The following is a 16204-nucleotide window of genomic DNA, read 5'->3' as shown; positions in this document are numbered from 1 at the left end:
CAAATAACTACCCATGTTCCCTTGTAAGTATATGTAAGTGTATGATCTGGCAGGACCTGGGGGTTATTTGACAACCCGATACACTTTAGGTGAGAAAAAACATAAATCGCCTTCTAAAATTATAAGGGAAGCCAAGATGTAATTAAATATAATTAATTAGAGTGGAGCGTCGCTTTTAGATGTTAAGCATATTATATTCAAACAGAATGTTTAAAACATTAGCTAAATATTTTTAAATCTTGCTCTCTAATAAGGTAAACTACTTAACTTGCTGTAAGTAGTTTTATAATTAGTGTTTGGTGAAGTTTGAACCATCTCGTATTTCTCATTAATCCCCACCTGGGCTAATCTTTGGTCACATTTCGGTATCAATGTCCTCCAATCAGGACCACACAGGTCCCGGATGACAGCTACCACCACTGTACACACAGTGAAGAAGGGAAAACAACACAGGGCAGGGTCAAGGGTAATAACAATGAGCAGTACCTCCAGAACTGTAAAATAAATAAATAAGGTTTTCCTCCATGAACTAAACTAGCAAAATCAACACATAATGAGCAAAAGTTGCTATCTGCAGTAATCCGCTTAAGAGACAGGATATCTCCCTTGTCAAAAGCAGGAAGGACAAGTCCTGGAAAACCAATCAAGTCATGAGTAAATGCGAAAGAAAGCTGTATTTGAAATTCATTCTATTAACACCTACAAAGAATGAAATGTATGAACAGCAGTGAAGTGATTTGTATGTATGAACAGCATGAAGTGATTTGAGACTAGAAAAAAGAAAACCTAAAGATTGGATAATATATTTCTGACACTTTTCAGGGAAGTTGGTGACCATCTGCCCCAAATGACATCTCCTCTTGATTGTTACACTTGTCATTTTAAATTACCATGCTGACATTCTGGTTTATACATCAGTTTGTAAATGCTTTTTGTCATTGTGGAACACCCAGAGAGCCTGAAGAACTCTTGAGTAGACTATAAAATGGCCATAACAGGGGTCACCTAGCTGGCTCAGCCAGTAGAGCATGCAGCTCTTGATCCTGGGGTTGTAAGTTCAAGCCCCATATTGGGCACAGAACTTACTTTAAAAAAAAAAAAAAGCCATAACAATTCCCCTCCCTGAAGCTCCACCCCTTTGTAATGTGACTTCGAAGCTCCTCCCATCAAGAGGTAGAGTACATTTTCCAACTCCCTGAATCTTGGCTGGAGCTGTGGCTTGCTTTGGTCCATAGAAGGTGGTGGAAATGATGTTGGGCCAGTTCTCAGTCTAGCCTCCAGAGGCCTCCTGCACTTCTGCTCTCTCCTTTGGAACCCTGCCTAGCTGTCATGTGAATAAGTCTGGGCTAGCTCATTGAAGATGAGAGACCATGGAGAACAGGGAGAAGTCATCCCTAGCTAAGGCTATCCTAGACTAGTCCGCCCCCAGCCCATGCGGCAACGGACTTTAGATAGATCAGTCAGCCTGGAGAGACCAGAAGAAGTGCTTTTTGGCCCAAAATATCAATCCACAAAATCATAAGCTAAGTCAATGGCTATTATTTTGAGCTGCTAAACAGTAGAGTGGTGTGTTACTTAACTAACTGCGTGACAGACTCCAGTTCCTAGACTTGGCCCTCCAAGCTGAGGGTCTAGAATGTGGGACATGAGAAGACTCCAAGAGATTCATTGCCATCAAGGCTCCCTTTGAACAGCATGCTTACTTTCCACAGACCACCACTCTGCTCCATCTTCTTTCTTATAGCACTAAGGAGCTGGTCGCAAATTTGCAAGTCTTTTTTAAGTAAAGGAATATCACAACCTCAGAAAACCTGACTTCCAGAATATCACTAATGGAATACCTTTTTTATAATCCATTGAGGAATGCACCGTGGATGGTATAAAGATAAAGATGTTATAAAAGAAACACTATCTGCCCCCTCAACATACACGCCATAGCAACTTGAAATAGTTCAAGAGACCAGACTAATCATACACAAGCAATAGAATGAACTATGCGATAATACAACTACAGCCTGCGTGATAAAGACTCTAAATTCACTGGAATTCACAGGGGGTAAGAGGGCCCAGCAGAAAAGACCAGAATAACAGGAAAAGGTTTTACTGAAGAAGTGGGAACCAAAGTATTCTTTGAAGGATGACCAGCATTTGCATAGGCCAAACAGTAGGAGAGGTTATCACAGGAATGGGCCCCAACATTGCTAGAAATTCCCTACAAAGATACGGAACCACTGTGGGTCAGAGGAGCATGAAAACAGTTCATTTCATTTTAAGAACATTATTATTCTTTTTTGAAAAGTTCTGATTTCCCCCCATTTTATCTAACAAGAGGAAGCTGCATGGAACTCCACAGTTCAAATGACCAGACCCCTGGAACGACATGAGTGAAGGCAGAGAAACAGCAATGAGAGGGTGTAGATTTGAGCTGGTGAAGACGGTCCACACTGTTCTGGAGAGCAGTGAGGATACGGTTCCTCTGGAGAAAGGAGCCAGGCAGGGGGCAGAGCCCGATACAAAAGGTTTCAAAAGAGGAGTCCCTTAGAAGGTGTTGGAGGGCCTGGAGGGGGACGCTGGGGTGGAGAAGGTACCAGGGAGGGAGCTAAAGAGCCAGGCTGCCTCGGTGTGAGCTGATGGCTGGGAGAGGCTGCACACGGAGGGCTGGATTATAGATACATTTTCAAGACACAAAAAATTTAACCAGATTAGTGACCAAATTAGCATGCATTAGAAATGATGCCGCGGTTTGAAGCCAAGGAAAATAAACAGTGAAGCAGACGGAGGTCAAAAGACAGTTCGCTCAACTGAGAAAAAAAATTAAGTAATAGCTAATTAAGTGGTCATGAGCCAAGGCTTTGCAGCTCGGCAGGGACGAATCTTTGCTCTCTTCCTTGTAGCCAAAACCTCTGAAGCCTCAACTTCCTCATCTGCAAAATAGGTTTAATATTATTGACCCCCTTAGGGCTTTTAAGAGGGTTAAATAAGAAATTACGAAGTGGTGGGCACAGTGCCCGGCGGGCTGTAGACACACTGGATTAGTAAGTAGTAGAAGTGGTAACAGTCATAACAAATGGCACTAAGTAGAAGAAAACATACTAATGAGAGAAGGAAGAAAATGACTTGGACTCAGGTTTGCAGAAACATAGACTTTGATAAATCTTCCCAGGGATCTGTCAAGATAAAAAATTATTCTCAGCGCAATTCTAGAATGAGGCATACTCTATCCAGCACAGTGAGGAGAAAAGATCTAGATTCCAGTCATGACCCTTTTACGGCTACTCTCGTTGATTCTTGGTCTTTGTCTACATGCTTGTCATGAGGCAACGTATTTGGAAATAAGCCATACGCTGTAAAGCCCTACGGAACTGAGTTGGCCTTACTGTTATTACTATTTGCACTAATTCCTGAAAAGCCTAAAAGAATTAATGCAACTTTCAATGGTGTCTACCATAAAGCATTTAGAGAATGGCTCCATCCTGCGGACTCTAACCCCACACCAGCACAGCAAGGCAAAGAACAGAGCCAAATTCGGTCGCGTTGCCTCCTTATTTTGTGATTAGGGGTACAGGTAGCCCGGGGGAGGAGGGAATGTTGGAACCAGGCCCCCTGGATTAGAAACCCGGTTCCACCACTTATTAACAGCATAAACTTGGGCAAGTTTCTTAACCTCTGTTTCTCAGTTTTCATCTGTAAAATGGGAATCCGAATACTAAATACCTCTAGAGCTGTTACGAAGTTCAAGTGAGTTAAGTGACACAGAGTAAGCACTGTATCTATATGAGTGATTGTTAAGGAAAAATAATCAACATGAGTAGATGTCCCCAAGTCTCCACAGAAATTTCAGTACACGGGTGTATACCTCCAGGCTCCGTTTTCTTGTAATGCCACCTGCTCCTTTTGTGACTCAGATTAGTCCTTGTCTCAGGGAGTAGCAAGTCACTGAAAAACAGGAGTCACACTCTCCCTCTCATGTGAATCACCACCGGAGTCAATAAAATCCAGGATTTCGAAAGGGCATTCAGGCTTGCCTACATGGATAAGGCCCTAAATGCTGCTTCTGACACCAGGAATCTCAGTCACATGATCAGTGAGTGCCCATCATGAGATAAGCAGGGCAGGGTTAAAAAAAGGGCTGGGTGCCTGCCTGGTTCAGTCAGTGGAGTGTGCGACTCTTCATCTTGGGGTGGTAAGTTCGAGCCCCACGTTGGGTGTGGAGATTACTTAAAAAAAGATAAAATCTTAAAAAATAAAAGATTAAAATAAAATAAAATAAAATAAAAAGAAGGGCCAACTGAAGGTGTAAAGGAAGGTGGTTAAAAATAAAACCAGTGGGGAAGGCACATTTAGGGAAGGGAAGTGGGATCCCCTGGCTACTGGCATGGAAGTCTTGTGGCATGACTGGCACAAGGCTGGTATTTACTTACAAGAAGGCTCATTGGGAAAGATGTTTCACAGAAAGCCAATCAGAGCCCCCAGGCAATAAGGACCACCTGGTTTACCGTGCATCTCATCCCTCCTTCTCCAGCAGCCAAACAAAGGCTTCACAGGACAGAGCAGCTGCCACTTACAGACCAACTGTATTATAAGTGCAGAGCAGAAAACTATGTGAGATAGATGGGAGCAGTAGAACAAAGGCCCGCAGAAGACTGCAAGATAGTACACAAGCACAGTCCCCAACTCACCTGGCTTTGTCCGAGAAAGCCTCTGCTACGTTACGGCAGAGCTCTTAATAAATAAGAAACAGTTCGGCCTGCACCCATTTGTAAGTCACTGCTTCAAAAATGCCATCTCTCCTAGTTAAAATTATTTTGGACTCCATTTTACAAAATTAATATAATGTGGGAGACAGTATGAAATATTTTTTTTGCCAGTTTCCAAATTAAAAATAGTTGAAATGACTTGTATCTTTTATTTTGGAAAACCAGGGACAAAAAGATATTCCCAGCCTCCAATGGAGGTGCCAAGTTTCTGTCAACTGCTTGGTTACAATGTGGAGAGTTAGAATTAAATTTTCTATCTTTGAAAAGTGTAGCTCTGAGGAAGAGGAATGATGTAAAGGCTGTTGTAAGGAACTTTTAATCAGGCATCTAATGATGAAACGCCCAGCTGCTGGATGCTCTGGATGAGTCTTGAGACTGTCTCGTTCTCACTGGAGAACACACCAAGATGCTTCTTCTAATTCTACTGTCATGAGGCCCCATAAGGAAAAACAAGGGGCTCAGTGGCCATGACTCACCCAGGCCTCTTATTCATGTCAACCTTGACCTATGGTGAATGCCTCAGACTCATCTCACACCACCCACTAGGCCCCTTTCCATGGTCTGAAATAGAAAGTAAGGAAGGAGAGCTTTACTGAAAAAACAAAAACAAAACCAAAAAAACACCACAAAACCATAGCTATGCTGAAAAAACTGTATCAGGTACCAAGTGCATATTCCACATCAGAGGGCCTCAGTCCCAGCTGCATATGAGAATCATTTAAGGATTTTAAAGAAAATGCCACTGATGAGGCCCCTTCCTAGACCAATGAAATCCTAACTTCTGGGAGTGGGGCTGGGCCCTGGCATTTTTAGAAACTCCCCAGGTAAGTATAATGTGCGGCTGAGTTTACACTTGCTACTAGTGAAGGTAGACAAGGCTCAGAAGCAGCAGGAACTTAGGTGCTCCACGGCTGAGTGAGGGCCTCTCCCCTGCATGCCCGTCATGCGACCACTGGATCACCTGCTCTGACATTCCACGATTCTGCCTGGGTTTTCCGGCTTCCAAGAAAGATCTATGCAAATACGTAGGGCTACAGTCCTCCATGGCCTGACTCTGAGGCTGAAACCCTGAGCGAAGTTTACAAAATGATTTTTTCCATCAGCCAGAAAGCCAGCAGCAGGGGCTTCCCCATCCTCTTCCCTGAATCAATTACGGTGCTGAGCCTGGGAGCCTCAGTTCTAGGGGAGCAACATTAATCCTGAAGGACTATGGAATGTTAAGTGCGGGCTCAGCAGAGTATCCGTTGATAGATCGGAGAAGGGGCTTGATTTCACAATCACATAGACTGGGAAAAACCTTAAAACGGAGACTGCGGGGGAAGGATTTAGAGTCTGTTGAAAACAGCATTCTACCAGAGATTTTTTAATCCCACTGGGTTCCATTAAGTCATCTTGATGCTTAGTTTTAGTTGAAGGAGTAAGAAAGACCTCCCTTAATAACCAAGCAAGAAAGAATCAAGTGTTTTCCATTTCTCTTTGGGAACAAGTAGGTATGTGCACGCTTGAATCTGTCACTGTGCTCCAGTTCTGCAGTGATGTGGCTGGCACAGAGACTCGCAGACTTGGTGCCCACCAACAGCTGCACCCTACAGTCCCAGCAGGTGCATGCACAGAGCCCGGCTCAAAAATTCGCTGCAAGAACAATGGCGCCGTTATGACGCCGAGGGACAAGGCCCGATACTAACCACTACGGCACCGCATCTGATGATGACAAGAGCTAGAAACTCAGCCACAGCTCCCTGGGATCTGACCTTTGGGTCCCAGGATCGTATTCACAGACACAGCCAGGCAGAGCACCACAGTGGCAGCAGCTATCAGTGATAAGGCCCGACCAACCAGAGAGTTAGTGGAAATTAAAGAAAAAAAAAAAATCCCCCCAGAAAATGTATTCCTTTCCTTTTAGCATATCTTCTCCTCCTGTGGGCTGCAAAGCCACAGTTACCAAGTTTACATTTACATCCAAATATGCACACACAAAAAAAATTACCGATGCATCTCACTCCCTGGTGACTTTGTAACAGGTTGCTAGGTAACAGTGCATACAAGTCAGGTTTCAGGACCTCTAGTAAGCCAACAGAAAATAGCTGCATGGGCCTTTTGCATAAATAGTGTGCATTTGTTATCTGTTTTCTTATGCCAATTGATCAGTCAGTAAATACTCCCACTGTCAAACTGTAAACAAGTCCCATCAATAACTAACTGAGAAAACAGATCACAGTGTAAGGCTTCTGTGCAGTCTTTCACCCCAATCTACCCAACTGGCTTCTCTTGAGTCTCTCCCGTTTGCAGTGCTGGCTCTCAGCAGGCCTGATCTTAAGCTTCCTGAGATTGGGTTGGGAGCTAATTACAGCCTGAGCCCAGCAGGAGTAGTGTATCATACACCAAGTGTCTTATCTGAAGACCAATCCTTCCTCATCCCCTCTCCCCTTCCTCCTGATTTAAAAACTTCTTCCAGTCCTGGAGTAAAGGCAGTAACCCCATACAAAGAGCTACTCACCACCCCCCTCCCACTTAGTCTCCCTGAACTGTTAAGTAAGGAAACGTCCCATGTTTAAACCACACCAGTTGAACATGCCATTTGCATTTTCCCTTGGGAGTGCACTAGAAGAGCCCAGAAAAGGAGCCCTTTTGCTATAATATTGGTGGGAGAGACCATCCAGGAAAAACCAGAGATGTACATCCTGTACCCTCCCCCACCCCCCCCCAAAAAGATCAGCAGTGAAAGGAAAAGTAGAAGTTTGCATTTCCCCCACATTTTCAAAAATATTTAAATAGAAAACTCGAAGACTCTACAAGAACATTTTCCCCTAGATTGGGGTGGGAGAAGGCAGGCGGAGGGGCGAGGCAGGGAGGGGCGGAGAGGAGAAGGGAGCCCCCCCTCCCCAATTTGCAATTTCTTCAAGGCCACAGAGACACTTGGCTTCCTGTGGCCTGACCATTTCCAGTGGACGACTCCGCACTCACACTGTGGGCTGGCGGGTTGGAGCGCCTGGCTGTTACATTCCCTGCCCTACCTGACTCCCTGGGTCATTTCTGACATCTCATTTCCTGACCCCTACCTTTCCTCATTTCTTCCAACTAGTGTTGCTCGCTCCTGAGGGGCAAAGATCTGGGGTACTGGGGACATTCCAAGACACCTCACTGAAGTGTCACTGAGCAAAGGGACTTCCAAGCGAGTGAAGCTGAACCTGTAATTCACCTGGCAATGACATTTAGTGAAATGCGACTCACAGTCCATTTAAAGGAAGGCGGTGACCAATTATTCTCCATTTAAAAGGGTATTGTCAATCTCCAAAGAGCTGAAATGGCATTTGGAAATCATCGTGGGGACTGCCATCTTCACTGAAAGACAGAACCAACTCTCAGCCGACCTTTCCCCACCCTCCGCATCTCTTTTACAATTTAAAATCATACTTTTAAAAATGTAACAAGTAGCAGCACAATCCCACGTCATGTTTTATCACTCCCAAACAGTCAGGAAAAACAGTGCTCCCTCAGTATCGCCACACCCCCTATTCAACTCCACAACTTATTCAAAGAAATTGGGGGGAAAAAAGGACAAAAATGAAACAAAACACCATGTATAATCTGATGATGAACATGATGTCAATAATAATACATTTTTGCAACATATTTCATCTTGTTTCCAAAAGGCAGTGGGGTAGTTGGGAAAGAATTTTTTTTTAAGTTTTTTTTTTTTTCCCCCACTTTACCTAAGGCACCTAAAGTAGTTAAATTCGTAGAGGCAGAAGGTAGACTGGTGGTGACCAGGGACTGTGGGCAGGGTGGAATGGGGAATTATTGTTTAATGGGTATGAGGTTTCAGTTTGGGATGATGAAAAAGTTCTGGAGATAGATGGTAGCATTGGTTACACAACAGGAATGTACTTAATGACAAAGAACTGTATACTTAAAAATGGTTAAAATGGTAAATTTCACGTTAGGCATATTTTATTACAATAAAAATTTTTCTAGTGGAAAAAATAATGTAAAGATAGTTTCTATCATTTGCTCAAATTTTAAAACTATAATTCCTAACAGTAGTCTCTGTATATATGTCCTTTAAAACTCTTTCAAATTAAGGCAATAAAGAACTTGAATAATGCAAAATGAGACATTCCGCACGAGCACTTTAAAAGAACAAATGCAGAGACAAGTTAAATATGGCCCAAGGTCACACAAAGAACTGTTACCAACTTGGCTCACCATGTGACCTGTCCCCCACAGCAAGAACCCATAAAGGGGAAAAACCAGAAGGAAATCAACAAGTTGTTTCTAGACCCAAACCACAGCAATGCCTACTTCCAAAGGACTGGAAAAAAAAAAAAAAAAAAGGTCAAGGAGAAAATTTATGAAAGCGCAAATGATTAGAATTTAAAGGGACCTTGAAATCATCTAGTACTACCAGCTCATTTAATAGATGAGAATCCTGGTAGAGAAAGAGAGAGAAAGAGAGAGAGAATACAACCCTATTCAAGTACCTGACAGCTTCATGAGAAAATCAGACGCCATCTTAACAGAGATGTCCTGGCTGAACAATGCTGACGCACTGTTGGCCACATACTCGGAGGGGTCTTTCAGCTTTGTGTGGTTGGCTGGCCTGTCGGCAGCATTCAGAGTAAAGGAGGTTGGCAGGCCGTTATCTTCCTTGGGTTCCTCCTTCACCAGCAAAGGCGAGACGCCAGCCCCACCCTGGCTAGTCCTCTCTGGAGTGTTGGACGTCATCATGGTCCCCACTAGCTCTGTCCCTCCTCCTTCCCTTTGCTGCCCAAGGCAGGCACTGTCACTGAGGTGGGGAGATCCCTTGACATCTGGGTCTGGGATCTCCTCCTTCACCTTGGCTTCTGTCCTCAGGAAGTGCTGATGGCAACGCATGTGGAGTTTCAGGCTGAAGTGGCGTGAGGAAGTGAAAGGGCATAGCTGGCACTGAAAGGTCTCGCCCCGGTCCTGGTGCTGATGAACCTGACGAAGAAGCAAGAAGAATGAGCTCTCCACCATGTGCTTACGGAAAACGCCTCGTTGTATATGCAGGCTATTCATCAACCATTTCCTCACAGTACCAAGGGGTGGCCCAGGAAACAGAAAGACCAGAGGAGCATTTCGTTAGCATGCGCCAGGTGATGAGGTCTGTCCCTAAACAGAACACGGGTCTACGTAGGTTAAGAGCCCATGATTAGAGCCACACTCACAACAGAGGACGCTGCCTGCCAATGGAGGCTGTTTTCAGGAGAATCCTCCTAATATTCTAGACATCTCATCTCGGTGGGTCTTCAGAGAAAATATAAACCCAGCACAGTGCGAACTTACATAATTACCAGTTGGGGGTCAAAAGACGCAACCTGTCAAGTAATTCCTCTCACAATAATAATAAGTTGCACGCACCCGATTATTGTCACTCAGAGAATTAGCTCTGTTTTGCAAACGTAATTTCAATTTTCAGAACGCTTCTCTAGGTAATTAAGAATGTGGAAAATGATGTCTCCGGGGTATTCCCATTTCATAGATGGGGAGACTGAAACCCCAGAGTCAGTGGCTTGAGCAAAAGTCCATAAGAAGCAAGCAAAGTAGAGTGGGAGAAAAACCAAGGTCTGATCCCCGCCAAGTATTCTCGGCAAGGTGAAACCAATGTTTTCCCAAATGTGGTTCCAGTGGGCTCCAGATTCTGGTGTCTGCCATGAAAGAATGCAGACTTTTAAATCCAGTTCCAGTCCTGCATGCACAATACCTGTAAAAATTGGAAGAAGCTTTTTCTTCCTGTCCCTACCAAATTTAGTGCTTGAAAAAGTGAGGAAATCATTGCACTGGACTGAGCCAGGCTGCGAGCTGGCAGGTGCTTGTCAGCTTGTAACTTCCCCATTCAGCTCTGCCAATGTACTTCAGTGCTGACCTGCTACACCCTGCTATTTCAGGACTGCCCCTCCCTTGCATAGAAACTGCCAATTGTGTAGATTTGGGCCAAATGATTCGGGGAGTTGTGCGATCTGGACAAGCAAGTGATTGGGATTCAAAACCAAAACAGAACTGACACCTCATCTTCCAGTGGTGACCTAAGCGGGATTTGAACCCAGGTCTAAGAAAGGTTAAGGGCTAGTTCGTTAATTCACTGCCCCACCTGGCCCCTCTGCATAGGCTTCCTTTCCAAGAGAGCAAGTTTTACTACAGCTGTTTATGCATTCTGAATGCAATCCAAAAGCATTATTCACCAGCCAAAACATACTTTTAAATAATGTTAAGTGACCAACAAAAGCAAAGAAATTAAAAGTTAATGGTGAGATCCTGTCGCTACAGCACCCCACTGTGGCTTTTTGAAAAAAACAGCCAAGGAGATTCCAGGTCCCCCAAAGCAGGCATTTCTCAGAAATAACCATATAAACTTCAATTCAGTTGCAGCAAGGCCTTGCTCATTAAAAAGGCTTCCCCTCTACCAGGTGGGGAGGGGCTGGGGGTTAGGGACACATTTGTCGCTGGTGGTTAACATCACCTCTCTCTGTTCTTTCACAACAGAGGGATTTCACTCTGGAGCCGATCATCTCATTTTGCTTTCTCACAGAATCGTGAAGATACCCCACCATCTCCTCCACCCAATTCCCACAGGAGCAGGCACTGTGGGGGCTCGGGTCACAGCCCCACAGGCCCCTGACAGGTGCCTAGAGCGTGCCCGGGACCAGGTGGCAAGGGTCACGAGGCAGAATGCTTCCGTCGTCCCGGGAGCAGTGTGGTGGGGTGGATTCCATTTCAGAAGTGTCCTTACATCTATTGACCGGGACAGGAGAGGAGCTAATCTAAGAACAGAAGTTCCGGAAGCAGCTTCTGGAAGAAGGAAAACGACAGAGAGCGAGCCCAAGTTCTAAAGTCGAAAGGGAGCCCTGGACTGAGAAGAGTCTGGGTATTTTTACGTGGCTTCTTTTCCACCAGATCCTGGCCTTGCTATATTTAGTTGTGGAAAACTCAGTGTCGGTTTAAAGGAAAACGGGGGCCGTGGTGTTGACTCTCGCACTTGTCATTTTATTAGAGCTACACCTTCCCAAAGGGGCGAGATGTCGCACTGGGCCTTTGAGAGAAGGAGTCCCTCTGTCCTCCCGCTGCAGTTTCTTCCCTTCTGTCCTCACAGAAAAGCATTTTCTGTGATCATTTTTAATCTCTTTAGCCTAACGTTGGCTTTAAAGTCCCTCTAAGTCCGCTAATGTGAAGAAATGCTTGTCTAAAGCATATCATTCTTTCTAGGCCACGCAGAGGCACGCTGACGGACCAGTCATTTTGCACCGAGAGCACCTAAGGGGTGGGAAATAGAAGGCACTGTTACATCATGAGGCGCATTCCCTGGTGGCGGTGGGATGAACGTGAGGAAACTTTGGCACANGGAAGCTTTGGCACAACACCTGCTCCACCCCTTAGGGGACCCGGCCAAGCAGGGAAGGGGCTTCCTCAGAAGTCACAGCTCCTTAAGAGTGGCAGGCCCCAGACCAGCAAGACTCAGCACTCTGACCCTTGCCCATTTTCTTGCCATTGCTTCACCAATGTTCTTTATTTTAGCAGTCCTTACCTTTTCTGTTCAGTCTTGGCTTATGAATTTTGTATTTAATTCCTATACGCTCACTCATCCAGGAAAGTTGTAAAAGACTTAATGGAAATCTAAGATAACCCTGAGGAAGCTGGAGGCATTTACAAGCTCCTTCCTCGGCTGCCCATAAAAATGTTTGCGAGATATAAGGAGGAGGAAGGTCAGGTTTAAAAAATAAAAAAAATAAAAAATGTACAGTGCCCAGCACCAAGTGGGGACACAGTAAATACTGTCCTTGTTGAACAAATAAAGTAGAATCCCAATTTGTCTTAAATAAGTCCATATTATCAATATGGAAGGATATACGTTAGAATGATAATAATGGTTATTTCCGGGTGATGGGATTCAGGGTCGATTTTATATTCTTGCCATTTACCACTTTTCCTAAATTGTCACCATTAAAGATTTATCACAAAAAAAAGGCAATAAAATTTAGAGTCCTTTTTTATCCCACATCATAACTTTATTTCCAAATGTAAACGCTAACTCCGAAAACTCTTGGATGGTAATGACCGGGCTAGCTACATTTCCTGAGTGTGCTCCTTGCCGGGCCCTGTATTCAGTTGCTTTATGTCCATTATCTCATTTAACCCTTATAATGACTCCAGACTCCAGGTGACAGATCGGATGATTATCTCCAGGAGTGGAAGCGAAGGCTGGGAGAGGTTAAATGATTCACCCAAAGTCTCACAGCTACTAAAAGTCGTGGAACTGAGATTCTAACTGAGGTCTCTCTGACCGCACGCAGTGTGAGATCTTAATCTATAGGCGACACCTGCCCCCACTTCACAAGCTGGATTCGTTGTGGAAAATCCATTCATATTTTTAGTCTCTCGTGAATGCAGCAGAAGATGTCTATTCGCAAGACCACCGCCACTATCCTCCTACGCAGACCGTGTTCACAAAAATGTCTCAAAACGGAAGTACGTCAAATCAAATCAAAAGCATGAATTGTTTAATTAAAGAAAGAAAACAGCCCATCCGTGAGGTGGAGAAGAGAGAAAAGAAAGCGTACACCATTTGATAAAATTAAACTTGCATGAGCCCTTCTCACACTTCCCTTATCAAAAGCTGGAGTCGTAGCTCAACAGGTGAGGACACCATGAGTTTGAATAAAGTAGTTATTTCACACAACTGCTTTATTGTACTGGTTATTGATTTGTTCTGAAAGCATTCTGAGACCCCGCGACCTGCAAAGCCCTTGCAGCTCTCATCTGTAACACTGTCATGGCCGACCGTCTGTATCATCAAGGCACCCAACTCATCTCCCTGTAGCTTCAGGGTCAGTAGTTCCTGCTATTGAAAACCCAGCTTTTTTTCCATGGGTTTATAAATAGGTTGTTTTATGTGACCCTGAGCTGAAACCAAGCTTACAAGGTGTCAGGCTAGATGCAAGTTTTCTGCTCACTGAAGCTTTAAATTTGCCAGACCTGATTTCTAAACACAGCGTAGGACACAGTAACGAAAACAAATTTTAGTTTTAAAGGCATTCCTTTTGAAGTCCCATCCTGCTAATGAAATCCACTTTGCAGGTGTAAAATACGAGATTTTGCTTTGGGAAGAGGTGGTAGAGGATGCGGAGGGGAATGGAAAAACTAAGTAGGCTCAGTAAAATCCAACCGACCAGAAATCCTGGTTCAATGGATTCTGAAGATGAAGGGCAAGCTACTCCCAGGAGAAAAAAAACAAATGACAGGATACAAATTACATCGTGGATTTAATTTTTCTTTTTAATATTCTACGCTTAAAATCAGGAGAGGTTCTGCCCGATCACACTTTTTTAGAGCTGCAGTTCTAAACAGGGATCACTGATCTATTCAGATGGATTAAACTACAAGGTTTTGAAAACAAGCAAATACCTTAATTATGTACCTATACTACATTTCTTATGGCAGGAAGTAAAAATGTTATAAACAATGTCAACTGCCAAGCCGTATTGAAAATATCAGTGGGAAAATAAAGGTGTTCAAAGACAGTTATCGAAATTAAATAACTACTATTGAACATTTCTGTGTCAGACACTTTGCTAACATTATCTCCTTAAATAGTCATGACAACTCTTCCAGATAAACATCATCGTTCTCATTGAACAGAGGAGAAAATTGAGAGCCTAAAGTTCATTTGCTCAAGGCCACTTATCTAGTAAGTTGCACAGGTCTATCAAATTCAAGAGCCCATGCTCTTTTGATCTTGTCATTTTCTTCCTTGAATTTCAGAGTAAACCTTTATTAGTAATGGGGTCTGCCAGAAAGATTTCGAGATGACTAAGTTTTCTCCATCTCACATAAGAGCGAAACGCAGTTGTTTTTAATAAAGACACTGAAAATGATGTCCTTAGATGTTTGGTAAGTGTGATCCTGGAAATTAGAACAGCACACACACACACAGACAGCCTCGGGAGGGCCCAGTCTTGTCAGGAATAGGCCCCCCCAAGTCTCTCACAGGGCAAAAGCTAGAGCCCAGGTGTCTTTCAAGGTCCTCACACCTCCTGAATGAGCCTCTGGGTGTTCCTGTGGGTTTGTAAGCTGGAGAGCAAAGCAACAGCAGAAGAGGATGGACCCCTCTCTGGGACACAGGTCCAGCAGCCCGTCCTGGTCTTTCCCGCTTCTTGCTCTTCCCTAAGTCTTCCTCCCAGCACCCCAGACGTGCATTACCATGCAAGGCCAAGGTAGGCTGTCGCTCCCCCAATAGGAAAGGGCTCTACGTTACATCTATTGTTTGGATACCGAAGCTTCTCTTTGCCTTTAAGTTCTGGGTTGTAAAAAGGATGGAAATAACATTACAGAGGAGACCCTTTGCCACATGCTTCATCGGTGCTGTTCGCGACCTCACGACAACGAGCAGCTGCATTCCGTCCGCTCCACTGGCGGCCCCTCTCCTGCCTAGATGTCTCCTGCACCGGCCCGTGTGCAAGAGCTCGGGCTGTGCCTGCCTCTCTGTGAGGCCCATCCGCAGGTGGCTTACCTTCATGTGGGATTTGAGATTGTCCTTGCGAGCACACCGGAATGGACAGAGCGGACACTGATGACTTTTTAAACCTGTGTGAATCACCATGTGCCGTTTCCAGTAACTCTTCCTTTTGATAACCAAACCACATATCGGACACTGGAAAGGCTTTCCGCTTTCCTCTTCTGAGGCTTGGAAGAGGGAGAAAGAAAGAAAAATTGAGGAAAACAAAAACGTACACTGCATCCAGCACTAATTCACATGCATTGCTATGTAAAGAGCACTAGAAGTGATGTGGTATTTTTCCTAGGCATTTCCAAGACTTCATCCACGAGGAAGTTTCATCACTGCTTTTCTTCAAGTAGAAACCCACGTTCATCTCATTACTTCCACGTGGGTTCCATCTTTCAAAAGCTGACCATGCTGCCGCGGTCTTGCTCTCAAAGGCCATCCCACCCCCAGGAAGGTGTCTGCAAAGGGGCTTTGCCTGGCCTGGCCTAGTTCAGCCCAGAAAAGCTTGACTTCAGGGGCTTCGTTTCCTGAAGGAAACCTCCAGACTTGAGGCCATATCTGAATTTCCTAAACTTAGAAAACAGCAAGAAATACAGACAAATCAAATGGGATGCCCTGCACCACACTGAACACCAAACAGCCATCATAACCCTCACAAACGGAACTCTGACGGAGACGACTTTTAGGATCCCACTGCCGACTTGTTTAGTTGTGTCTTGAGCAAACGCTACTGCCCATTTGGCCATCAAGGGGTCTTAAGGTCAGGGGTTTTCACCTGCTTCTTTCTGTCCCTCTGGTTGTCGCGAACAAGGCCCACTGCCTTCCTCTGCCCTCGGTCCCAGCACCCGCTTTGGGAAGAGCTACCACGAGGCAGTCACAAACGCTTCAGTTTTTCAGGAAAGCAAACAAACCAACTACTTCCTCCAAG

The 16204-nt window shown here is 44.6% G+C and overlaps 1 protein-coding gene across 8 annotated transcripts in view; it reads right to left on the bottom strand.

Annotated features, from left to right (window-relative positions):
* Positions 1-16204, bottom strand: part of ZNF827 (zinc finger protein 827) — a 166702-nt gene that overhangs the window by 109575 nt on the left and 40923 nt on the right. For all 8 annotated transcript variants that reach the window (XM_011221025.3, XM_019796420.2, XM_034661557.1 and 5 more), the window contains exons 3-4: positions 15283-15455; positions 9239-9719 (exon numbers count right to left, since the gene is read on the bottom strand). In XM_011221025.3, coding sequence (XP_011219327.2) covers positions 9239-9719; positions 15283-15455 — 654 coding nt within the window. The remainder of the gene's footprint in view (positions 1-9238; positions 9720-15282; positions 15456-16204) is intronic.

The sequence above is a fragment of the Ailuropoda melanoleuca genome, chromosome 5 (genome assembly GCF_002007445.2).
Source record: "Ailuropoda melanoleuca isolate Jingjing chromosome 5, ASM200744v2, whole genome shotgun sequence".
Lineage (NCBI taxonomy): Eukaryota > Metazoa > Chordata > Mammalia > Carnivora > Ursidae > Ailuropoda > Ailuropoda melanoleuca.
Note: the sequence above shows the minus strand (reverse complement) of the source record. Positions and strands in the feature narration are given on the sequence as shown.